This window comes from Trachemys scripta, chromosome 10, assembly GCF_013100865.1.
Source record: "Trachemys scripta elegans isolate TJP31775 chromosome 10, CAS_Tse_1.0, whole genome shotgun sequence".
Lineage (NCBI taxonomy): Eukaryota > Metazoa > Chordata > Testudines > Emydidae > Trachemys > Trachemys scripta.
Genome location: NC_048307.1, coordinates 66,487,694 through 66,514,694, shown reverse-complemented (window position 1 = coordinate 66,514,694; position 27,001 = coordinate 66,487,694). Strand labels below are relative to the sequence as shown.

General features: G+C 41.5%; 2 protein-coding genes across 4 annotated transcripts; both read right to left on the bottom strand.

Moving 5' to 3' along the window:
- Positions 1-217: 217 nt before the first annotated feature.
- C10H15orf48 (chromosome 10 C15orf48 homolog) lies at positions 218-5,078 on the bottom strand. The gene is made up of 5 exons (XM_034784827.1): positions 4,928-5,078; positions 4,694-4,754; positions 4,272-4,360; positions 2,891-2,951; positions 218-2,240 (listed from the first exon to the last, which is right to left on the bottom strand). Exons 2-5 carry the CDS (start codon positions 4,736-4,738, stop codon positions 2,172-2,174), a joined length of 264 nt encoding a protein of 87 aa, XP_034640718.1. The 5' UTR covers positions 4,739-4,754; positions 4,928-5,078; the 3' UTR covers positions 218-2,171.
- Positions 5,079-7,342: 2,264 nt separating this feature from the next.
- Positions 7,343-26,728, bottom strand: SPATA5L1 (spermatogenesis associated 5 like 1). Of its 3 annotated transcripts, none has more exons than XM_034784199.1 (9): positions 25,177-26,728; positions 21,734-21,919; positions 18,101-18,259; positions 17,300-17,509; positions 15,440-15,667; positions 14,088-14,222; positions 11,977-12,102; positions 10,492-10,679; positions 7,343-8,130 (listed from the first exon to the last, which is right to left on the bottom strand). In XM_034784199.1, exons 1-8 carry the CDS (start codon positions 26,251-26,253, stop codon positions 10,527-10,529), a joined length of 2,274 nt encoding a protein of 757 aa, XP_034640090.1. In that variant the 5' UTR covers positions 26,254-26,728; the 3' UTR covers positions 7,343-8,130; positions 10,492-10,526. The 3 variants fall into 3 exon arrangements, with proteins under 3 accessions (XP_034640090.1, XP_034640089.1, XP_034640088.1); XM_034784198.1 differs by lacking the exon at positions 7,343-8,130 and adding an exon at positions 9,174-10,363; XM_034784197.1 differs by lacking the exon at positions 7,343-8,130 and having other exon boundaries at positions 9,174-10,679.
- Between the last annotated feature and the right edge of the window lie 273 nt (positions 26,729-27,001).

The window sequence follows — 27,001 nt, the reverse complement described above, 5'->3', positions numbered from 1 at the left end:
GCCTTGCTTGCTAATACCATTACTGGAGAGGGTAAGGGAGAGATATGAGGGAATGCCTACATGTCAAGATAAGAATGCTATACCCCTGTATTTGATCTTTGTAGCATTCCATTATATATCACCATTGCCCTATACTTATTTTTCTAGTGTAGGTAGACCCTTCATGGCAAGATCCAGTTTTTACAGAGGAGACAAGTGATTTGCTGACAGACAAAAATGTTGAATTCACTTATTTACTCAGAGCACTGCACACTTTTGATGAGCAAATTCCAGTAAAAAAATATAGAAACACTGAGTAGATTATTAGATTGCACACAATTGTATTAAAAATGCCTCTCTGTTTAACAAGACAAAAGCTAATATTCTAGAAGACTGGAAGGTGAACTTTTGTGGTTGCACATCTAGGGATCTTCTGATGCCACTCCTCTTAAATTTGTAATTTTAGCAAAGAAAAGTTTATAAGTCTGATAATTGCGCTTGTCCTTACACATGAAAGTTTTTCTGAAGCTAGGGAGGACTGGAGTTGTTTACATCAGTTGTATGCTGCTGAGTCATCCTTACTTGTAAAAAATAAACTTTACTGCCACATCTGTAAAAAATGCAGCACAACAGTATTGTAACTATTTTCTATTTCTCAAAAATCAAACAAGCTTTGAGAACTCTAAGGCCACATTAACTCAGTCTAGGTGTATGACTTCATTATGTACTTTCAGTTTTGTTTGCAATGTGGCTGAATAATTTATAGCACTTCACAACTGCTAGCATTTGGGGGCTTTTTTTCTAAATTTAGAGAAGTTATTCCCACAGAAAGCAAGTCATTCTCCAATGTAGCTCATCTAATGATTCCTGCTTTGATTTCTTCACCCATACAAACATGTGATTCCTGAAAATGTTATGCACTTTAGAAATACAATATAGTTAGAAACCACACAGTCAGTACATGTGATACTGTCTGGAGTGAGGATGCTTCATGACGCAATGAAGGAAAACCTTTCTGGAAGGGATACCCTCTTCGGCAATTATGCCAAAATTAAAGGCACATAAAGGAGAAGGAATACCTACAGATCTCTGCACTAACCAATCTTTAGAAAAAAATGTAAATTATTAAACAGGAAATTACTTATATAGGATCCTACTCCTAATGTAATCTGTTGATTTTCTCTTGGTACATGCTATTAAGGTTGTTTGCTTTATCTAGAAATCATTTAAAAATGCCTTCTGGGAATCTGTATTCTATGCTTAAACTTGTATGTACAATAAAAAGAGGATAATAAAACTGCCTAATAAAGTTTTATGTCCACTCCAAATTAACCTTCATTTTACTTTAATAACATTTTCACAGGAATAAACAGCAGGAACTTACAAATTCAAAAGATTTGCTCTTGTTTCACTCATACTGAAGTGCTGATAATTTGTCTTAGGACCTGGTCCTGCAAGGACTTACACATTTGCTTAAATTTATGCACTGAGTAGTCCCTCTGAAGTCAATGGTACAACTGACATAGTGCAAAGTTAAGAACATGTGTAAGTCCTTGTAGGATTGGGACTCACCAAATCTGAACTGGAAGCCAAATTTTCTACTGTGACCATTTATGCTACCATGTACAAATAGCATCTTGGTAAAATTAGCACACATCACCGAAATATGGTATAAAGAACTAAGAAGCAACAGACCAGAGTTCTTATTTTGGAGAGGATCTTTTAAAAGAATATTGACACTTTCATACTCATTATGGTCTTGCTCCTGCTCTTTTTGAAGTCACAGGGAATTTTGAATAAATCTAAACATTTAAAAACATAAGTGCCCATTTTATTAGAAAATTTACAAAATTATATGTATTTTAAGAAAAATAATTCAGCATTCTAAAAAGCTCATATATGAATGAAGGATTTTCCACCCCATTAATACTCTGCATATTGAACATTGTACATCAAGTTAAACATGACTGTTGAAACAATGAGTACCTGAAAGAGATGTTTATTTTTGGACTGTGTGGATGTTCTAAGTAACCACTAAGACAAAATGAAATTCCTCATCCAGAGTCCAAAAATGTAGGGAGACCCTAAAAATGTAGCAGAAGCATTTCCGCACACTGATTTCAGTAGTCGAGTTTGTGCAGAAATGATTCCACTAGATTCATAGAGTACATTTTTGAGGCAATGGCAACTTGTCACTTCATCATCTTTTTGACCTTCTCCAGCTCCTCTATGGATTTCCACTCCTGGTTGATCGATAGAAGCTAAAAAATAAAAAGAACAATACGAAGAGCAAATTATTAAAACCCAAACAGTTATCCTCTCTAAATATATAGTAAGTTTTGTAGGTTTTTTACACTATACAGAAATTTATACAATCTCTTGTGTATGAAGGAAGTCTTCTAATAAGTAACTTTACATTCTCTTTTTACAAGTAAACAGAAGTACCATTGAGCAATATATTTTCTTTATTCATCATCAAATAAAACATTAGCATTTCAAATGAAAAAAACATTACAATCTATGCACAGTAAATAGTTACACCACTCACAATAAATTTTTGCCTATTAAACCTGACTCGCCACAAGTATCTTAAGACTTTAAGAATGAAGTAATTAAGAACCATAATATTAGGTTATTTCTGATTTTATGAACACACAGGACTTAGCCATGTATACCCAAAACACACACTGAAATCAGTGTACTGTAGTAAATAGGAGTTGCATTTGCTAAGCACTTTGCAGAATTAGACCAGGAATGCAGAGTTGATTGTATTCTTCTATTAACATTCTGCTAACTCATACGCTCTAAATATATTTATATACATTCATTTAATCTCTAATGAAATAGAATATAGTTAATTGGCACTACACTCAATACCAACTTTTATGGAATAAATTATTTTATTCGTTACCTTTTGAGCCTTGTTAGGATTCACATTTTCCCAAGGTTCTGGATTGCCAGACTTGTTAACACTAAAAAACAATTATGAAATTCATTGTAGGAAAAACAAAATGTTTTAGGGCCTGATCTTGCACACCCTTAGTCAGCTGAGTAGTCTCACTAGCTTCAGTGTAACTATTGACGTGAGAAAAACTACTTGCATGAATAGAGGTTTACAGCATTAGGCCATTAAACTTGGCAGAGGGACTGGCTTTTATTTGTAGTTTGTATCCCACACATGTTGTCATTGCTTAATAAATAATAATACCATGTTGTGGTTTAGGTAACAGTTACTGGAATTCTTAGCCTTATGGCTAAGAGCCCAGTCATGCTCATAGGTCAATTTTAAAACTGCCATGGACTTCAATGTTTCAAGCTTGGGCCCTAAATTAATAGTCAAACTATTTTAAAGAAAAAAAGTAGTAACTGATAATGGGTATCAAAATCCTGCTATCTAGATATGAACAATAGCAGTCTGTTATTTATTGATCTGATTTAATATCTCAAAGAGAGAGTTATTAATAAAATACCTTGAATGAGGTTATGTGAAATAAACTGAATGAGATGGTAAAGGAAGTGAAGGCTGGGTTATTGGCTAGAAGTATTAAGCATGGTCTTCCATAGGACCTTCCACGTCTGCATCCCAGTCAGTCAGCACTTCTGTGACTCAGAATGCAGCTCTTAAGACCAGTACCAGTAAGAGATCTGACACAGTCTGAGAGGCCATCCACAACCGCCAGAAATCTTTGAAGATTTACACTGTATATTGAAAGCTGCCTTTAACTGAAGGCACAAGGTTATTAAATCTTAAATTAAGATTTATTTTTCCAAACCATTAGATGATTGGATTAAGTAGGTGTTAGCAAAATTAAATTTTTAAAGTCTGAATATTATTGGCTATTGGAAATGACATATTGTGATCTGTGTACCTCTGTCTCAGAAGAAAAAATGTAAAAAAATGTTGTAAAAATGATTCCTTTTCAACACATTCCTCTATTTGAGACATATTAAATGCTATTTGAATTCACTATTTAAAACTTTGCACAAGAACATTTTAGCTCAAACTACATTTATAGTGAAGACAAAAAATAAATTTTCTGAGCAACAAATTCAAAAATTAATCCAGTTTGGGGAATAACAGACTGGAGTAAATTCTTTACAAAAATATAATAGAAGAATTAATGATCTGTAAGATTAAGATGTTAATTTAAAAAAACTGCTGAGTGTCAGATCTTCCCTAATTCCCCCCTCCCCACTCTGATACACCTCATTGACTTCAGGGTATCTGTTTAGGAAAGAAAATTCAATACCAAGCATATAACTCAGAGAAACATGGAATGGATTATGCTTACATCACATCACTTTTGGTGCATAGGGAATACAGAGAAGCAGTTAGAGCCCCACCTGCTGCCAAGCTCACAAAACCAATCAAAGGAATGAGCTGAAAGACAAAAAGTTAGAAAACAAAGCTTTCAAGAACAAAATGTCTCTCTTGGTGGTCCATGCACACTGGAGACATGAATTAAAAAGCTTTAAAGCAAGTGAAACTCCCGCAAAGAAGACATAACATATATGTCGATCGCACCATCTCACTTCCAGTGTGTCTTCAACTTCTGCACATTCATCATTTTATTTTAGAGAGTGCATTTTATTAACCTGGCAAATCTCACGTTTTAATGTAACCTCTTCAACATGCACTTGTTCATAGGACTCTTCGTCAGTGCCAGGAAGGCAGCTCGGATCATTTTAGAACAACGCTCTTTTGCAAACTTACTTCTTTGTTTTTCCTTAGCAGTTGGAAAAAGCCCAAGTTGGCCATAGCGGCAACTGTAGACCTGAAACGAAGGGTGTCCAGTTACAATCTCATCAGTGAGGCAATTTAGGTACCACAACCGGCAGAGGCTATTACACAGATGCTACATAATCCCCTATCACCCTGCAGGTCACAACCTCTAATCCACTATCCCAGATGCACTCTGCCGCTAGAGACAAGGGAGCCTGCATTTACCTGGCCGGGAGGAGAGGGGCAGAAGCTGCACTGCAGACACAGCCTTAGCTTGGGGAGGTGTCCAGCCTTTTATATAGCACTGCTCACACCCCAGGAGACTGGCTGTGTCCCAAGTCACGTAGCCCAGTGCAGAGGTCGTAGACTGATGCACAACTTCCCCTTGCGGTCTCCCGTCCCTGCAAAAACCGGCAGCATGAGGCAGCGGCTCCCCCTGCGGGAATATGCGGGGACCCGGCTCCGGAGCGCTGCGAAGAGTTGTGCGTGCAGGTTGAAGGCAGGCAGAGCGTGGTGGGGTTCGGTTCGGGAAGGGCTGGCGGCGTGGGGTGCAGGAGTAGGGGACGGGGTTAGCTGCGTGGGGTGCAGCAGGAGCAGGGGACGGGGTATGTGCGTGCACGGGGGCTGCATAGAGGGAAGGAATAAGGAAAGGGGGGTTGGCTGCGTGGCCTGGAGAAGGGTAGAGGTTGTGGAGGGCCGCGGGGTGAGCTGCATCATGGAGCTCCTCTGGAGGAGAGGGGGGATGGTATAAGGAGGGGTGGGGATAGAGGGAGGGAGTAAGGGAGGGCTGGCTCCGCGGGGAGAGGGAGATGGGGGGGGGGTAAGGGGGGGTGGCTCCTCTGGGGGAGAGGGGAGATGGTATAAGGAGGGGTGGCTCCGCGGGGTGAGGCTAGAGGAAGGGGGTAAGGGAGGGCTGGCTCCGCGGGGAGAGGAGATGAAGGGTGGTGTAAAGGGGGGGGCTCCGCGGGGTGGGGATAGCGGGAGTGGGGTAAGGGTGTGTGTGTGTGGCTCCGCGGGGAGAGGGAGATGGGGGGCGGCGATGGTGTAAATGGGGTGGCTCCGCGGGGGTGTATGCGGGGTGGTGTTGGGGGTGTGTGTGGCTCGGCCGCGGGGGACAGGGGGGGGTGTATGGGTGCGTGTTGGGGGAGGAGTGCGTAGAGGGATGTCAGCTGCAGGGCTGTGCTGTGGGAGAGCCGGGCTGGTTTCCCGCGGCAGGAGGGCAGCTGCGGAGGGCTGAGGGGTCGCTCTCTCCCCTGCCGCTGACTTCCAGGTGGCTCGCTCACAGGCGGGTTCCCGCGGCCTCTGTCCATACTCCGCCCCCTTCACTCCCTCCCCCCGCCTGGGCTCCTCCCTCTCTCGCTTCTCCTAATTGCCCCCTTTGGCTCCCTCACCCCGCGTGTCTGACTGGGCCCACTCTGCCTCGCCTGCGTGCCCCCCGCTCTCCCCCGTTACCCTTCGCGGGAGGCAGCTACTGCTCGGGGCGGGGCGGGGCGGCAGGTGCGAGGCAGCGCTGCTGACAGCCTCCTCCTTCCGCCGCTTGTCCGGCTGCGCGGCAAAGCCGCAGGGGTGAGAGGGGGAAGAACAGGCAGCTTTGCCTGTAAGCTCAGTTTTCCTCCAAGTCGCCCCTGGCCGCCAGGGGGCGGAACTAGGGAAAGCCCAGCTTGCTCCCTGCAGGCCCTCTCCAAGAGGCAGCCTATGGGCTTGTCATGTCACCCCCCTTACAGAGTCTTTGCAGATCTGACTCACACACACAATTTAAAGTATGGGCACTAGTTGCTGGCCTCGTGCTAAGACTGTTCCTGGAGGGGAGCAAGGGGTGCACCAACACTGAGCACAAGGAGGCTGATGAACCACTTGGCAAAGACATCCCCTAAATTAATATAACCATTTACTCTTTCACATCTGCCACCCACTCCCAGATGCTACTTACATAGTAACTCCTAATCAGCAGGTTGTTGAATCAGTTTCTGACACACAGCTGGGCTTGTGGTTTGCTGTGTACAGTAATTGTAAGTGGGCTGGATGTAATCACTGGACTATTTGTCCCCTCAACCAGGAAGCTTTCAACTTTAGTTCCCTCTAAAGATGTAATCTCAAAATTCGAAAAACAGCAAGGATTGCTTTACCTGATCTCCTAACTCTCATTTCTATGTCTCATCACCATAGGCCCTCAACAGCAGCCCTAGGGGTTTAGGGACCCCTGCAGAAAAATGGTAACACTTCTGGGTGACAGCACCACTGAGACCATCAGGATACTCCTTTGTAATCCTAGTGGTAGCAACATAGCTAACAAATTATGACAGTAATTTATAATCCACCTCCTTTCTCACACAGTAATGGCTTCCAACTTGTGGCCAGCTGTTCTCTTCACGGTAGTTGTCTCCAACTGCCATGGAATCTTTAAGGCCAAGTGATCTCACTCCAGCCACAATCTGGGGTAATGCTATTTAGAGGACCTGCTTGGGGGGTTTCTTATTACACACAATAGGAAAAAAGAAAGCAATGTCCCATTCTGAATTTTAACCTTAGGTTTTGTATTTTACTTGAGTTTCTTTACATCATCTACAGGAGAACGCTGCAAGAGCTTTCCCCTGACAGAAACAAGATTACATTTCTAAACCCCTTCCCTGCCAAGTTAAAAGCAGAAACAAAGACAGACACTTGTAAAAATATTTAATCATTTCTTTCCAGATATCAGTGTATTTTTAACAAACATTTCCACTTACAATGCAAACGCATAAAAGGATGATGGAATGTAGGAGGAAAACTGGGGATTGATAAAATTCAGACTGCAAAAAGATTGTCAGTAAAAACACCACTCTTCCCAACAGCACCAATTATTACTTACCTCTGGACTGTTTTGTTTAAATAGGTTTGTGTTTGTATTGGTATCTGCTTGTTTCATTACTGATCCAACAACAGACTATGTAAAATTCTTTTGGACAAAATGGGTTCCCAAATTCACAAAAATAGGCAAACCACCAAATGGCAGCTTCATTTCAATGATGCTATATACCTGCAATAGCCAAAAGTGCTTCTGGCTCGCCTCCTGCTAAAAATACTATACAAGTTATATGATACACGTATATTTGCAGATTGCGAGGAACCTACACACGACTTTAGTGGCTCACAGTTCCCACAGTCAATGGCAATTAATATACTTTATTCATACAAGCATTTTGTCCTCAGGATCCTCTGACACTTCACAGTCTTTGTTTTTTTAAATTATAGAAAAGCCTTTTACTCCTGAAGATCTTGTATCTAAAATCCAGAATAGAGCGTTAAGTACGGATATGAATTAAAAATCCTTAACTGTCCTGCTGTCTCATTTTATAGATGATTGAAATTGTAATTTATCTGAGCTGAAGACCTAGTGGACTGTCTTGTAGATATGCAATATTTGTTTGACAGTGACTTCTGCAGATGATCTGGGAAATGGATTAAAGGGTGAAAGTAAGTCAGTTCAGATAATAGACACTCGCAAGGTTTTTCCTCTTATACCAAGCCATCTATTTAGCCGCCCCAGATTCTAAGTGACACTAAATCAGTAGAACTATTTCTTGCACCTTGTTTGTGAGAATGATCTGTATCACAATTACCAGGCTAACTACACTTCATCCACTTTGATCTGTTTGAACACATTCCCTCTGGGCCTCAGGCAATTCTCTTTTTCTTGAGGTGAAATCATGCATTTCTCCTATTCTCAGACCAGGTGCTGGCTGGCAGTAACCTGTGTATCGGCTGTGATCACCTTAGGTCTGACTTCATCTGAGGCCCAGTTCTATTCCCTCTGGAGCAACGACAGTGGTAATTAGTGACCAATCAGCTTCCTTAAAGCAAAGTATAATTTATTTAGAACAAAACCATTTCAGATTAAACATTTTAAAAACTATAAATCAGAAAGAAGTCCATGCCTACTTTCTCCTAATGCTTACCATTCTGTGAATCTCAGAATGCCCAATTCCAATGGACTCCTTCCTTCCTTGGTTGCTCTATACAGCCTGTCTGCTTAGACAGCTCACTGATAAAAAGCCTGGGGGGGGGGGGGGGTGACTTAACTCTTTAATCTTTTGATCTCTAGTTCCCAGCCTGGCAAAACAAGATTTACGGCATGTTGGAGACTAAATGTAGGATTCCTATGTCTAACAGCTGGCCTCCACTGTTCTTGTGGCGTGTATGTAGGTATTCTTATCTGGGAAGTCATTATATTGCAGTCCTGTACAGTTCCCATTGAATTCAACCATTATAGACATATAAAACATTCCACTAAGCCAAGTTCAAGTTAGCACAATGCATTCACACAGGACAGTCTTATAACCCAGTACAAAAAAAAAAAAACTTCCCCTCACTGACCTACTCACATATACAGTGTGCATACCATTATTACATATGAATATTCATAAATCAAGATGTAGCAATTCCTACAGTATTCATAACCATAGTACATATCCACTGCACTGTCAATCTGATTTTGGGACAACAGGAAAGGAGTCCTTATAGGAGTTGAACATATACTGCTTGAAACAAAAGCAAGTCTGTGGCAGCCTAATATATATTTTACAGTTTTAATCTAAGGGCTCATCTACACTTGGAAATTCAATTTTGATAAACTGTCAAATAAGCCCTAAGAAAGAGACTTTATCATGCAGGATAGAGCTTATTACTGGATAAAGACTTTTTTGATTTATGAAAGGGTTGGCTTACAATTCAGACTAAAGTATAGTCCTGCTATTTGGAAAAGTATGTAATAGCTACAGTGTAAGGAACCCAAAAATTAAGCAAGTCTCTGCTATTCAAGTTTAGTTTACATCAATAACAGACCTCAATCAGAAGAATGCTGTCTGAAAAATTCAGTACTTTAAAAAGACTATTATATTTAATGCAAACAAGATGTTAACTTTTATTTTTCCTTTAATGTGAAAGATTTTTGTAATCTAGAACAAGTAAAACCTTGCTATATTACATACAAAACCAGAAAACTATAATACAATATTAAAAAGCAGCACACACACAAGATAATGCAAGTTGCAGTCCATAGGGGGAAAAAATATCTGTGCTTCAAATGATGATTGCAAATATAGCCTTATGTGAAAGGTGAACAGCACGAGAAAAAAGTAATTTATGCCCCTTTTTTTATTTCTTTTTAAAGTATAAATATGGCACAAAAGGTTATTTTTTCTAAAAGCTTTCTTCTTTGCACTAGATATTTAGTTCTTGTCTAGTTTAGACTATTCTATGGACCATTGGGAGCTAATAGGATCATGACAACATTGCAGTACAAAAGTAGTAAAAATCTTACTGAGATGAGAAGTGACTATTATTCAGACTTTAAAAATTTAATTTTGTTAACACCTACTTAATTCAATCATCTAATGGTTTGGAAAAAATGAATCTTCATTTAATATTTAATAACCTTGTGCCTTCAGTTAAAAGCAGCTTTCAATATACAATGTAAATCCTCAAAGATTTCTGGCGGTTGTGGACGGCCTCTCAGACTGTGTCAGATCTCTTACTGGTACTGGTCTTTAGAGCTGCATTCTGGCTCACAGAAGTGCTGACTGACTGGGACTCAGAGGTGGAAGGTCCTATGGAAGACCATGCTTAATACTTCTATGTCGAAAACCAGCAGAATGAATATATATAGCCTTTCAATTCTTCTTTCTATACAGTAAGGAAGGGAAAATGGGTACCATAAAACTTTTCTGCCCTTTGTTTGCAGGTCACTTTTAGAAGGGTTATACAAAATCATGCATTTATAAAAGATTATATAACAGATTAAAAAAACCCACCAATTTTTGCATGTCATTCTTCAAATTTTTCTGATTTAAGAGGATACTTCCTTATTAAATAATTTTTCATAAAAATCCAAATCTGTGAGGGTTAATGATGGTTTTACAGTCTTCAGTGATTTTACAAAATGCTCATGTTTCACACTAGTTGCTTCAAGTCCATTCTCTTGTAATGCCTGCAAAGCAGCCTTAAAAAAACACAACACAATTTTACAAATCAATCTTTTCAAAACTTAAAAATAAAAATGAACATTAGTCCAGTGTTTTGACACAGTACTGTATGATTCAAGATAAAAAAACAATAGGTAAACATTAAATGAAGTCAATTTATCAGATAATACAAATGTTAGTTTGCCTTCTCTATTCTTCTATTCCAAATTCAGTAAATACTGTTTCACTTACTGCATCTAGTTGATTGGGCTAGAAGACATATCCTTGGTCACTTAATTCTTCAGATATTCTACCTAACCTCCTCCTTCCTCAAATACGTTTCCTCAAATATTTGTGGACATCTCCCTTGCCCTATTCTTTTTCTTCCCGATTTATCAATGTTAATTTCAGCAATAAGTTCTATGATGTGTAGAACAAGGGAGCAATTTATCTGGATTTTAAGTAAGACTTTCAAAAGGAAAGTAAGAAGATTAGTACTTGCTCCAGAACTTGAGTAGTCCCTTACTCCAACTAACCTGAAATATTGTCAAAGAAATCTGTCAGGTTTGTTTGGCATTTTTTTTTTTGGTAAGTTAACCCACGTTGCTTTTCATTCACTCTTTTAAATGCTACCCTCTGCTTCAAAGAGAGAGTAAACAGATTTACAGATTCTGGTAAATGCAGGTAAGAGGGGCAGAGCCACTTTGGTAGCATGCTCTCAACGTGCTCTATGATTATTGGAGGGGAAGGTCTGGGACACAGGAAGAGAAGGCACTCCTCACAGCATGCTCATCTCCCTGCGCAGTGGATATGTGCCTAAGTTATTTCTACTAAACAGAAATAATTCAGGCTCCTTACTTGCACTATTTGAAGAAGGTGTTTTTGAGCACTGTGTGTTTGTCCAAGGATAGAAGCTCTTGACAGAAGGAGAGGGACTAGAACTATCTTTCTGCAGGACTGGATTTACCCTCCTCCCCAAAAATCCAAGTTAGTAAAGTTGGATCATCTGCCTTCTCCATACAATCTCCTGCAGGGAGAGTTTCTAGGCTCCACAAACTGTCTGCTTCTTCTGGGTGTCTCCACAGGAGCAATTTATTCTAATTTTGCACTTAGTTCAACTTCAGTACTAACAGAGCCCTTATTTACTGGGTGTATTTTACTGGAACAACATACGTTTTTCACTCAGCTGGTATAAAATTTTGCTCATTTGTCTTCCTCAATTTTTAATGAAAAGGGTAAAAGTACCAAATGTCTTAGAATATTCTATAATTTGGCCTCTCCATCTAAAGTGCTCACTTACAGCTTACTTCACTGATTAAACAAAAAACTCCTTACCTCCTTGCAGAGATTTTCAATATCGGCTCCAGAAAAGAGTTTGGTTTGAACTGCTAGGTGTTCTAATGACACATCAGAATCTATTGGGATTTTTTCTGTGCAAATTTTCAAAATAGAAAGCCTTCCCTATGATACAAGCACATTACAAAAGACAAAGGACAGTCACTTAGGTACTATTTGTTTTATTAAAAGTATTTGTTTAGGCCTATTTTCTGCCACCTTTACTCATGTTGGCTAGTACTTTACTCTGCAAATTCTAAACTCAAATATACTACAGTCACAAACAAATATTCTACTTGTGACAAATGACTGCCAAGAAGCAAAAACCCAGTTTACCACAGAGTAATCATATGATGCATTCAATGTGGACAGTAAGAAAGCAGTTGAAAAATATTTTATTGGCAAAGCTCAGTAACGAATACTCAATAGGGCATCTTGACTTGAATTCTGAATACTAGCACTCTGAATGAAAATCTAGTTGGGCAGCCCGGTATCTTACTGGTCTGTAGAACACTAAGCTATAGTTTTGCAGCAATATCCTCACCAATTGCAACAATTTTTACATCATCTCACGACTTCTTAAAATCATGAATCACTGGATCTTGCTGCTTGTTTTTTTTTTTAGTTTTCTTTTGTACCTTTGTGCTCCCACTCCTAACTTGGTATAGGCTATCTAAAGAACTCGAATGTAAGACAAAGAAAACCCCAAAATAATGTAGAATGCTCAACTATCCATGCTATGTTGGTTGTTGGTGGTTTTTTTGAGTAGGGAGTTGGCAAGATCTCGCAGCAATGCTAATGGTTAAGGTTGTCTAATACTTTCCATTGTAAGTCACTTTCTTCAGTTGCTTATATCTTTACCAACATTTTAATCTTCCAGGGAATTTTTTTTTGCCAGACAAAAGACATATATATATATATATATATACACATATATACACACACACACACACACACACACACACACACACACGATATAAGCTTTAAACAAACAATTTAATACTGTACACAGGAATGATGATTGTTTGAGGTGGTGAAGTAAGAGGGTGGGATATTTCCCAGGGAATGCCTTACTGCTAAATGATGAACTAGCACTCGGCTTAGCCCTCAAGGGTTAACACATGTTGTTAATGTAGCCTCACACTACAAGGCAGCTCGAATGGAAGGAGGGGAGACAGCATGGCAGAGAGAGACAGAGACACACACCACATGTGTGTGGGAGAGAGAGAGAGACAGACAGACATGCATTACCCCTTTAAATACACTGACCCCACTGTAAGTACACTGCCTTTTTAGGTAGATAAGCAAGTTGAGACAGCAGCTGCTGCCAGCAAGCTCCCTCTGTCCTGAGCCCTGTGGTGTCCCCCCTGCTCTGTGGGGATGGGGGTACAGGAGCAGGGGACACCCTGACATTAGCACTTTTCTTCCCTCTCCCCGCCCTTACACAGCTCCAGGGAGCAGCTCCAAGGCAGAGGGCAAGAGCAGCACATGGCAGTGGGGGGAGGGACACCTGAACTGCCTGGTAATTGTGCACAGCGAACTTAGGGGAGCTGATAGCGGGGTTGCCTGTCCACACTGGTTCCAAGCCCCCACCAGCTCCAAGAGGCTGCTCTTTCTGCAAGCAGTGGACAAAGCAGGCGGCTACCAAACAACATTATAATGGAGCATTGCGCAACTTTAAACAAGCATGTTTTCTAATTGATCAGCAACATAACAACATTAACCGGGACAACTTTAAGTGAAGAGTTACTGTAATATAAACTGACCTAAGCACAGGCAATTCTGGCATTTCCTAACTTCTGAATGCTTGATTTTGCAAATATATCATCATCAAGCATTCAAAAGTCAGGAAATGCCAGAAATGCCTGTGCCTTGGTCAAAGTGTCTGAAGGGTGTACATTTTTATATACATTTAAATGATATTTTATAATCCATGCTGCTTTCATATTTATTTTAAAAGCTAGACATTTAGTAGTTAATCTTCAGTGCAAACAGCTACACACACTTACATACATTATAGTACTATGCCTCTTTTTGTTGTTGTTAAGAAATAATATACCTACAACTTCACACCTCTATTTAAATTTGTGTACAGATTTATAATGCATTACCTTCTGATCTGGAGGTGGAATATAGATGATCTTGTCTAACCTTCCAGGGCGCAACAAGGCATCATCCAACTTGTCTGGTCTATTTGTTGCAGCAACTATCATGACATCTTTGTTCAAAACTTCTTGAAACGCTATCTGAATGAGATTATATATGCAGCAAATTAGATGGGTATACAGTGTTTTATATGCTTTGGGCTACAGGACAAGTATAATTTATAAGTGTCAACTAAGAGAAGAAAAAAGAGAGGCAATACAAAGAATAAATGCATATATCCATATGTAGTCACTTTCCTTTTCACTACAAATGTTCCTACTTTGTGTAGGTCAATATACCAATATGTAATACAATAAAGAAGAATCAATATCCATTCTGGTAATGCATATGGAACTTTCTTGTGGTCAGAATCTAGCAAGATTGTGCATGTCGGATTGAGTGCACAGAAGACGTAAGACTGCAGTATCATACAACATTTTCAAGGGTTTATATAACTGTTTAAAATGGCAACAAGTACTAAAAAGTTTATTAAAATATGTATTGTGTGTTCATTATAGCAGCAATAAATCTGAAACCATAAACTGGGAAGTCACAGAAATTTACAATGATGAAATATATACCCAGTAATGGGGAATAGGTGACTTAGTTATTGACATAATTCCTTAAATGTAATCAGGAATAGTTTTAAATAAATATTTAAATAAAATTAAGATCACTTGCAATGAATAAAGGTCAGCTTAGGTAGTTAAAAGCAGACTACATGGGGACAGCAGTTGCAAGTTAGTAAAAGAAGACAATGCTGTTAAAATGCTCTAGTGAAAATTTTAGAGACAGGACTCCTACTGAAAAAGGCAGAAAATATGTTATCAGCAAATGAAACAAAAGAGGATAACTAAATAACAAGGGGTTAATAATGTACAAAGTCTGCTGCTCTAAGAATTCAGAATTATGATATTCTAACATGCAGAGGGAGTAAAGGAGAAGTTTTAAAGGTATTCAGGTGGTGTGTCACAAAAATTGAGGGAGAGAAAAAATTACAGATGAAAATAAAGGAAACAAAAAAGAAGAATGAAGCATGTGTAAGAATAAAATTGTGGTGGTGATGGAAGGTTCTTCAGTATGCCAGAATGGAGGTGAAGATGTAACCCTACCACCTTGAAATCCATTTTAACAGCATAGCAGGAGCATGTTAGCTATCTCCAATATTGTATGTAAAAGAAAATACTGGATACTATCAAGAAGTTGTCAAAGGCAGCAGAAAGGTAATGTTTTAATCTGTGAAAGCCAATGGTTTAAACTTCTGGAGCACTTTAGCAATAAAAACGAACCTTCTTCCTATATATGCGAGTGTACATACCTGTCTCTCCTTTTCATTTTGTTCTTGACAATCACCTTCAAGTTGTAATTTATTTCCTCTTCTCTCTGTGACTTTAATGCCAACACCATCTAGTTCATTAAGAAGGACAGAAAGAACCTTCTCTGGGGCACCATGTCCAGTTTTGCAGGCTGATCGAGATCCTAGGATAGAATCAATCTCATCCAGGAATATTATTGCTGGAGTATGTGCTCTTGCTTGTCGAAAAACCTAATAAAAGGTTAATAAAATAAATGTAGAATGTTGTAATGCATGTATAAGTTCCACCATGTCAACTGAAAACACTTGTTATAGATTTTCTATACTTTTACTTAACTAATTCATTTTAAATAAATATTTATTTACAACACTCAATGGAGACCAATCTGGTTTACATTGACTGTTTAGCAGACTCTAGGTGCCTGTAGTGAGTCGGTGTGGCTCCCCTCCTGTCCAGAAGAGGGAGCCCACGTGCCGGCACCAGAGTGGGTGGGACCACCACCCCCTGTCCCCGCCCCCCGGAAGTCAAGGGGCGGGACAGGAAGTATAAAGGCCGGCCGCCAGAGCTCAGTCGGCGGCCAGCCACCACAGGGAGCAGACGTGCGGCCGGGAGCTCCCGGCCAGGAGACCGTCGAAGACCCTAGCTGGCCTGAGCTACCCCGGGCCCGCTACGAGGAAGGGCCGCCGGAGCCCGTTCACGCCCGCTACTGGGAGAATCCCTGGGAGCCTCACCCCACCAACCCCGAGGGTGAGACTGTACCCGAACCCCTCCGCCCCTGCTGCTACCCAGAGGAGCCGCCTGAGGACCGTTGGCCTGACTTCCCGGCAGAGCTACCGGACCTGCCACCGAGCCCCGGCCCAGAGGAGCCCATGCAGGTGGACTGGCCTGAGCCCGGCGCGACGAGCGAGGTAGGATCTGAGGGGGATCACGGAAGTGGCCCGGGGATAGCCGACCCCGGTCCGGCTGCAACTGAATGTGAGCCTATGTCAGTGTGTTGCGGTCTGGATACCCCACTGACCAGCAGCGGCAGCAACCGCTGTTAGGGCCCCGGGCTGGAACGCAGTGGAGTGGGTGGGCCTGCGTTCCCCCCTGCCACCCCCACTCACGGGTGGCAGGCATCCCCCTCACCCGACACTCGGCTACAGCAAGCCTAGGCGTGCCTTGCGTGGGCTTTGAACTATTTGCTCGCTCAGCCCCTGTAAACAAGGGCCTGAGCTTACCTGTGTTGGCCCGCCCTGATCCAGGGCCTGGCCTCTGAACTAGTTGCTCGCTCAGCCCCTGCAAACAAGGGCCTGAGCTTAACTGTGTTGGCCCCGCCCTGATCCAGGGCCGGGGCTTTGAACTGTTTCCTCGCTCAGCCCCTGCAAACCCGGGCCTGAGCCAACCGTGTTTGCCCCGCCCTGATCCAGGGCCTGGGCTTTGAACTCTTTGCTCGCTCAGCCCCTGCAGTCAAGGGCCTGAGCTTTAACTGTGGCTGCTCCGACTCTGCACTAAAGAGCCGGAGTTCCGGGACTAACTGACTACTTGTTCCCACAGCAGTGAGTCGGTGTGGCTCCCCTCCTGTCCAGAAGGGTCGAGCCCCGGCTAGGACCTACTACAGTGCCTAACTTAATACTAAGGTCAACCAAAGAACAAAAAGCCATACACAATAGGTAGATTAAAGAAATTAGTTTGAAATATAACTTAGGGACATATGCTCAGCAGATGTAAATGGCAATAGCTCCTCTGAAGTCAATTGAGCTGTATCCATTTAGACCAGATGAGAATCAGGCCTTAACGTCTTAAAAAGCAAAACAAAGGAGTGATGAATACTTTATACAAAAATAAGCAAATCATGCATCATATGTGATTAAAAACCAAACCTGAGACAAAATCTTCTCTGAATCTCCAACATAAGGTGAAAAAAGGTCAGCACCACTAACAGAAAGAAAGGAACAATGGCAGCTTGTGGCCACAGCCTTCACCAGAGTGGTTTTGGCACATCCCGGTGGCCCATATAGGAGAATACCCTTTGGCTGAGACAATCCCATCCTCACAAAAGCCTGAGGAAACTTCATAGGCCACTCAATACTCTGTAAATACAGAAAGGATGAAACATTTGCAGTGATGTATCTAGTCACACATTAGCCAATAAAACTACTGGTCACAATACTGCTCTTTACCTTGCTGCATTACCACAGTTGAGGTCAACGGACACACTCCAATTTGACCCTCTTTGTTATAAAGGAGATAGGGCAGTGGGAACGGCATTCTCTGAGAGGGCACATTGGTTGACTCTGGAACTCATTTCCCCTCTGGTCTGAAATAGCCAAAATGTATAGACTGGAGGGTAGTTGGAATGAGATGGGTATATGCTGCTGCAGTAACTGCCCTCTACTGGCTAATGTGTTAATTTACTATGGTATGCTCCTGGGTGATATTTTGAGATTGTAAATTTAATTACTCACAAGGTGCTAGAGCCTGTGTATAGGCAATTTTAGTTTGATTTAAGAAAATACAAAAACGTGCTTTAATATTTTTAAGTAATTAGGAATAACATTTTAAATACGAATTAAAGACCAATGCAATTCCCATAAGAACACTTTTCAATTCTGCAGTGTATTGAACAGTTTGAGGTAGATGGGAGAAATTACAGTTTTGTTTAAATGTGTTCTGCACTCTACCTGTTTTAACTTTAATTTCACATCTTCAAGACCACCAATTTGTTCCCAGGTAACAGGTTTAAAGTCAGTTAGTCCAACACTGCTTCGAAAGGAAGATGGCTGAATCTTTTTAAAAGCTTCATGGAAATCTGCCATGTTAATCAACGTGCGAACTGAATCCTGAAGAAATGCACAAAGAATAAATAAAAAAGGAAAGCACTGTTTCTTCCTTTGCATCATTAATAATTTATATAGCTACATTAGATGTCCACAGCATTTTACAATATGCCAAATGTAACTGACAAAGAAGAGAACCCCTATTTTAAAGAGTTTACATATGACAGACACAAGTACAAACACATACCAACAAAACAGTGTGCATTCATTGTGGCTGGATATATTTTTTGTTATGGCACAGGGCTGGACACTTTTGAAAGAAACTGATGTTTGAGAGAGTATCTTTGCTTTTCTCCTGAATCTACTCTAGTTCTGCCATAAGGGACTCACTCTAGTGAGGGAAGCTGTTGATAAACCCAGGGTTTAGGGTCACTACATACAGGATTCCTAGCTCCCTCCCATTTATTCAGGCATCTGTTCCAGTGTATACAGCAGAATGCATTTAGATTGAATATATGGACCAAAGGCATTAACATAACCCAGTCACTGTCCAACATTAAACAGTGTTAAATAAAGTCTGGGGTTTGGTATACAGAGACCTCAGTCTGTTTAGTACCCTGGCACATACTCCATTAAAAATCCTTTTAGCCTTTAATAAAAGAAAGGAAAAACAGTTAAAGCATTTGAAATGTAAAATATTATATAAGGCTATCATTTTAACAGCGTCTCTTGCTCCCTTTACTTTTAGCTGGAGAAAGTCTTCAGACGGAGAATCCTCTTTTTTGACATTCTTTTAGATATCAAAGATGGAAATAACTGTCCTTTTGGGAAAAAGAGAAGTTAGTTGAGATGGACTGGAGCTGCTGCTGTTGGATCCCACATGGTGTTTGGGATTCAGCTGGAGCTGGTAGAGGTGGTGATGTCATATAGGCCCCTCTCTCTGGCCCGGATCAGGGTCCCAGGAAACAATGGGGATGATAACCATTATGGTAGAGCTTGTTCGAGTAAATAATTTTTTCCTCACAAAGTCTCTTTCTTTAAGGACTCACAAAGGAAATTGTGTGCAAAACAGCCCATCCATTTATTATTTTGTCCACCAATTAGGCTACTTTCTGAAAAACCAGTTTTGGTCCGTTGATTTCTGGTTTCATACTTTTCTTGTTTACCAGGCATGATCTTAATACAGTCCTTGCGTTATATCAGTAGACCCTTTTGTTTGGACTAATTCAGTCTGTTTCCTATTCATAACTTTTCCCATCAACATTTGTTGTTTTAGGCTACTGTGGTCTCTTACGAATTTTCATGTACTTTCTAGAGTTAAGCTCACAACTAGGGTAAATTTGTAGACCCAACATTCTATAGAATACAGGTTTGCAAAAATCTTGGATTATGGATCTATTTTTGATCCTCGGTTCATGCTAAATTTCATCGAAGGCCAGGCTGATCCCTGGTATTGTTCAATGCTCTGCGTATTCTTCTTGTCTACATTAGAAAACTTTGTAGCCATAATTCACCACCAATGCAGTTCCTCAAATGACAGCTGAGGTAGACGCTTTAAGGTAAACAGGACTCAGATGTTTCTTACCATGTCACCTAAAAATGCCCCACATGAGTCCTGTCTACATTACTAGTAGCTTCCACTGCTGCTACCACCTAGTGGTGACTTAGGGTCATCAAGTTTGATGGTATAGCCAGGGGGGTGTCTCAACAAATTTTTTGGTGGCCTCAGAGTGCAGCCACCAACTCTTGCTGGTAGCTGCTGTTAACATTTTAACTAAAATTCCTAATTAAGTTTAGGAAAGACAGATATAAATATGCACATATACATGTCCAAATCATTCCACATGTATTTATGTTGGGATTTTTTGCAGACTCAATAATAAAAATAATGTATACTTGTCTCTATTCTTTATTGGAATTAAACAGAACAGAAACACAAATAAGGTGCTTTGCATGTTCTTGTCTTTTTTGTTCTTGTTTATTGTGTGTTTTGGGTTGCTTTTTTAAAGACTTGCTAGCTAGTAAGTCTACTGCTGTGAAAAGTGATATTAACATACATACAGATATCACTTTTCACAGCAGAAGACTTACTCAGCGCTGGCAAGCCCAGGGACAAATTAAGCCCTGGATGGGGAGGTGGGTACAGTGGCAGTGGGAGCCCGAGGCAATGGGGAGAATGGATGGGGGGTCTAAGAGGTAATGGATGGGACCCCAGGGAAGGTGGGGAACTCACTAGCAGCCTGCTACTCCAGCATTTGTCTCTCCAGAAGGAAACAGGACCCAACCCCTGCTGGCAGCCTCAGGGGAGGGGCCACTGCTTTGCCCTGTCCCACATCACTGTCCAGGAGGCTGTGGCCACAAGAAAAGCCCTTGGTGGCCGCATTTGAGAAACGCTGGCTAGACACAGCTCTACAGGCAGAGTAGGAATCTGAGGGACACTGTATTCTCTATAGCATAGTGGAAAAATTCAGCACAAGGCTAAAAACCCCACTGTCTGCGAGCTATTGGACTTTCTTCCTTCCCTCCAGTGGAGAGTCTCCTGCAGCCTGGCAAGCTATCCCCTATATCATGTTTGCTGAAGTCTACAGATTTCATAATAAAATGTAATAAGCTGCACTTTGCAGAAGAGTCGTCAGTGTATACAGCACAGAGGCCAGCAATTTGGTTTATTTTTTCTTTGACCATCTTTTGACAGAATGGCTGCTTCTGTCAGGGCTACTGGGCTCAACTTTATTTTAATAATCATTTTAAATTTTTGTACAGGATTTTTGGCGTTGGAGGTTCTATAAATAAAATGTTCCCCTGTTATCACCACCCGGGGAGGAGAGTAAAGTGCACCAGCATCTCCCATAGTTTCTATGATTCCAGAGATATTCTGGATCTCGATCTCACAGAAGCACTCCTTGACTTCTTTTCTGACCCTCCACTCCACCTTGATGAACAAGGGAGCAACTGAAGCCTTTGCTCCCCTTCTCCTAGCAGTCCTGACTGAGGGGGAAGAAAGATTAACAAATAATGCTTCCCTGAGATCTATATCTACAACATCCCAGAAATGCTGCACCATGGGCATTTGTAACTGTTCTCTTCAGGCCAATATGCCATGTAATATTAGACAAACAAAATAAATCTCTGTTGCAAACCACAACACAAACTACTACATGGCTCACCTTACTAAGAAATAGATTTTTATATAAATTGCTTGTAGCTTATAAGAGAGACCTTAGGTGGAAAAAATGTATAGCATTTGCTCTTCAATTAAAAACGTATATTCTCTGCCTTGTACGACACTAAAAAGCTCACGGAGAGAATAAAGATATTCCACATCACCTTTTCCCTCAAGGAGATGGCAGTCACTTGGTGATTGGATTGAAAGACCGTAGCAAAGCTTATAATTACATCTATAACACGCTTGCTAGCTTATTTTGAATAGTCTCATCCCTGAATTATTCATTTTATATATTAAAGTAGAGTGATATTAGTGGGGAAAAGTGATAAATGTGAATAATTCCATCTTTCTTGTTTATTCTGACTCCTTACCAAACAGCTGTGGAGGACAGCCTGCATAGCAGCTTCTCTGCAGAGTGCCGTAAGATCAGCTCCAACATATCCAGTTGTCATTTCTGCTAGGTTGATCAAATCAACATCAGTGGAAATAGGCATATTAGAAGTAATCAACTGTAGAATAGACCTTCTCTGTTTAAGTGTTGGTGTCCCAATGATAACCTAAAACAAATACAATATATGGAAATTTATCAGTGTTTTGTTATATTTCTCTCTCACTCTGTAGCCCTAGATAAGTCACTTATGTTGTCCGTATTTTAGACACCCTCATGCAAATTCTCTTTTTACACTGTTTCACAAGGGTCTAATTAATGGCTCTATAATACTCTGAAAATATATAGCACGATACATGTACTTTTCATTTACACTTATTTAATTTTCCAGGTTAGTAGCACTTCAACGAATAGATGTTTTACAAAAAAATGCCACCTAGTATCTAAAGCAGGGGTCAGCAACTTTTGGCACGCGGCTCGCCAGGGTAAGCACCCTAGTGGGCCGGGCCAGTTTATTTACCTGCTGACGCGGCAGGTTCGGCCGATCACGGCCCCCACTCGCTGCGGTTCGCCGTCCCAGTCCAATGGAGGTGGCAGGAAGCGGCGCGGGCCGAGGGATGTGCTGGCCACGGCTTCCCACCGCCCCCATTGGCCCGGGACAGCGAACTGCGGACAGTGGGGGCCGTGATCGGCCAAACCTGCCGTGTCAGCAGGTAAATAAACTGGCCCGGCCCGCTAGGGTGCTTACCCTGGCGAGCCACGTGCTGAACGTTGCCGACCCCTGATCTAAAGTCATATTTGAAAGATTAATCAAAAGGAGATTTAATAGTGAAATAATCACTTCCTTGCAACATTAGAACACAAGAGGCTACTGATAATATTTTTCTATTTAAAAACTGTACAAGACACACATCAGATAAAAAACCCCACGGAGAATGATTACTCTATGGCCTGTTACTTAATTGTACAGAGATTAGCTTTATTTAACACACGGAATAAATAAAGAAAATATGACTGCACAAAAAAGGACAAACCAGCCTGTAATGTGCATAAATTATTGAAAACCTGCTAAAATATAACCAATCAAAACTGTGTATTTCACTAGTTAATAATGCTGTTAAATCCTGAAAATTTAGATAAAAGTGTGAATGCAGTATGGACGAACTTATCAAATTTGAACTGACTGGGATAATCTTTGTGAATTACTGATTTTAGGCCATGATCTTGGAATAGACCCTTGCATCGAGTTTGTTGCAGGTTCAAGGTTTTAGTGAGTACACAGGCAGACAATAAAGGAAACAAGGATGCATCACTTTGCTGACTGTATTTTTTGTCAATTTATTTTGACAATTGTAAGTTAGTATTTGATGTCTGATACAGATCTAAAATACAAGCAAAGGTGGTATATTTTGTAAAAATAATGAAGTTAGTACATTAACTAAAATGAGCTCTCACTACAGCACTCTGCTATTTAATCTTTCATGAAAGTGGCAAAAAGTGTCAATTTTGTGTGTAAATTATAAAGTGTGTGTGTGTGAATTAGCATGGTTCTACCTGTTCTTAGAAGATTTTAGAATTACCTATACTAGACATGAACATCACCAATTTCTGCACAGTCCAAAGAGTCCCTAGAATATACTCCTTTTACATTTTAGAAGTAGATTTAGTGCTTATGAAAGGTGCCACACTGTCAGAAGTTAGTCTTGTCTATCTTAATAGATTATTGCTAATACTGTCTGCTCTTGCTACCACCAGCTCAGCTCATTTCTCGTGGCCAGGTCTACCCTAGAAGTTTTGCTGGTACAACTCCTAGTGTAGATACAATTTATACTAGCAAAAAAGTGCTTTTGCAAAGAGCTACCACCAATTCAGCAAGCAAAATGATGAATACCAGAAAAAGTATTTTGGTTTTTTCAAGTACAGAAATGTTGTTAAAATAATTCACAACTACAATCAGTTTTGTAATAGTTTGAATGTAGGTCTAGCCTCAGTTAATCAGGTTCCATTTGCATGACATCTGATATAATAGGACTACTAATTCAGCAGGTGTCCATTGAGACTTCCTGGAAAAGTAGGGTATAGATTCAGATTATAAAGCTACTGTGATAATCCAGTCTAATCTCCTGTACAACACAGGCTTCTTACAGGATTTACCTGAATTAATCCCTGTTTGAACTGAAGCAGCTCATTCAGAAAAACGTCCAATCTTGATTCAAAAATTTTCAGTGATGGGAGAATCCATCACAACCCTTGATAAATTGTGTCAATGGTAAATTACCCTCACAGTTAAAAATGTATGCCTTACTTCAGTTTGAAAGTCAATTTCCAGACACTGGATCATGTTATACACTTGTCTCCTAGACTGAAGAGCCCTCCCTGCCCTTTTTTTTTTTTTTTTTTTTGGTGCCATGTAGAAACTTATAGATGGCAATCACCCCTTAACCTTCACTTTTTTAAACGAAGTAGATTGAGCTCCTGGACTTTTTCACTATAAGGCATATTTTCCAATCCTTTAATCATTCTAGTGGCTCTTTTCTGAACCCCTTCCAAGTTATTAACATCTTTCTTAAATTGTGGACACCAGAACTTCAGTATTCCACAAGCAGTTGCACCAGGCCAAATACAGAAATAACTTCCCTATTCATACTCGATATTCCTATTTATATAGGAAAGGATTGCATTAACCCTTTTGGCCAGTGTCACACTGGGAGTTTGTGTTCAGCTGATTATCTACCATGACCCCCAAGTCTTTTTCAGCCACTGCTTCCCACGATAGGGTCCCCCATCCTGTAAATATGGCCCATGTTCTTTATTCCAAGATATATAATTTTACATTCGGCTGTATTATATTATTTGCTTATTTCCATCTTATCATGCGATCCAGAGCAATTATCTGTCTTCTTCATTATTTATCATGCTCCCAATCTTTGTGTCAGCTGCAAATTTTATCAGTGATGATGTGAACCAATCCCTGTGAAATTCCCCCCTAGAAATAAACCTGATCGACCATGATTCCCCATTTACAGGTCTCATAATGTAATTGTCAGTTAGCCAGTTTAATCCATTTAATGTGTGCCATGTTAATTTTGTATGATTTTAGTTTTTTAATCAAAATGTTGTGTGGTACTGTTAAGTGCCTTACATCAGTTTAAGTACATATTTAGTATATAAACCTATAATCAATTATGTAAAAACCAAGATGGGGGAAAAAACCCTCCAAGTGTCATTATAAAGCAGCAAAAAGGTAACTTTCTTCTCCTTTGTAGGTCACTGATTTATAGTGAGAAATAGGGCATCAAACCCGATCAGCTGACTTGACCCTGCAGAACAATACCACTAGACCCTTTTTCACTGATTTTTCAATATAAATATGACAAATGGTATTAAAGTGTCAAAAACAAAACATGAGGAACAGGCTATGCTCACCTCTCGGTCAAATCTACCATGTCTTCTCAGTGCAGGATCTAAGGCATCGGGCCTGTTTGTTGCTGCCATGACGACCATCTCATTTTCACTGCCTATGCCGTCCATAAGAGTTAACAATTGAGCAACAATACGATTTTCAGGGATGCTGTTTGAACTTCCCCGTTTAGGGCACAAAGAGTCAATTTCATCAATAAAGAGAATGGTTGGTCCTTCACTGGACAATTCCCTGCCTTGTTCAAAAACTCTTCGCAAATTCTCTTCACTTTCTCCAGGCCTTGAGCCATATATAGCTGGACCACTGATGCAAAGCAAATACGCCCCCACTTCCCTTGCAACTGCCTTTATGAGAAGAGTCTTCCCCACACCTGGAGGGCCCATCAACAGTACTCCACGAGGGACAGAAAGACCCAACTTCTTGAAGGTTTTGGGAAAATGGAAAGGCAAAACAATCATCTCTTTCAAAGAGCTGCCCAAATCATCCATTCCTGCAGCTGAAATTTTTGCGGTGTCCTTTGACAAGTGTCTGTACCATTCTAAAGTGACTACTTCTTTAATGTTTATATTAGTTTTGGGAGCTATCAGGCCAGCTTGTTCTGTCGAAGCATCTACAGCCAGTATTTCAACACACACTACTGGATTTCCAGGAATTGGGGCAGCAGTAACAACATGGTGAAGAGAAACATACACATTTCTCAGCAGCTCTTTGACTATCTCCTGTAGTGTTGCTTCTGGGGTGGATTTTTTCAGGGCAAGGTTCTTAAGGACCACTTTCACTGTTACTTTTCTCAACCGGTGACAGGCCAAAAGCTTCAAGTGACTGACACTCAGCACGAGACCTTTCAACTTGCTTGCAGCTAAACCTGAAGTTTTACATTTCAGATCAAGCTGCAGGTAACCATCAGCCAAATCATTTCTGGGCCAGGCGGTGCACAAACAGCAGCCACCAGGAACCGTGATCCTAAGGGGGGATCCGAGCCTGGCTCCCAGAGTGGATAACGTGGCAGGTCCCATCCTGCATCTTTGCGTGCCTTCATCCCCTGGGTCTAGAGGGAGCAGCTTTAGGAGAGCAGCCGCCATAGCCGATATTGCAAAGTGCTGACGGCAAACCACGCGCAAGGCGAGGATCTTACCTGTGCCTGGCACCCTTTGCGGCCAAGGGCGCTCACTCTCCAACGCGACCCCTCAACCCACCCACCCTCGCGGGGAGCTGGCCATGGGGCACTCCCCATCCACACGGAGGCTGCACTGGTGTCCCCCCACATACAGGGGAGCCCCCAGCCAGGCACAGGCAGCTCGTTGCCCCAGACAGGCCGGTCCCTCCGCCCCTTATATCGTCACAGGGGGGAACGGAAGAGCTGGGTGGGTTCTCGAGCACCCCCCCCCGAGACCAGGGCACGTCGCGGGGGCAGGGTCCGGAGCTGCGGGGCAGCCGGAGTCGAGCGGCTGAGCAGGTCTCTCGCAGTGAGGAGACGAGCCCGGCGCACGCTACCGGCAGCTCACCAGCGCCAGGAGAAAATTAGCTTCTACTTCCTCCCAGCTACCGAGCATGCGTCCTAGCATCGGCTCATGCGTCACCGGCTCGCGCATGCGCCGCCACAGGTTCAGCCCTGCTAGGAAGCCGCAGCTGCGCACACGGGGGGCGGGAGCATGACTGTGTGTGCTGCCGTTTAACGCTCTCACCGCCAGGGCTTCCCCCGCTTCTGCGTTAAGGCCGCTAACGGGACTTCCCTCGCCGCTTCGCTCTCCTGTTGGCCCCAAACGCGAGCCCTGGAGTGGCATGACTGTCCCCATCCACCGCCGGGCACTGCCCTCTGCTCCCTACCCC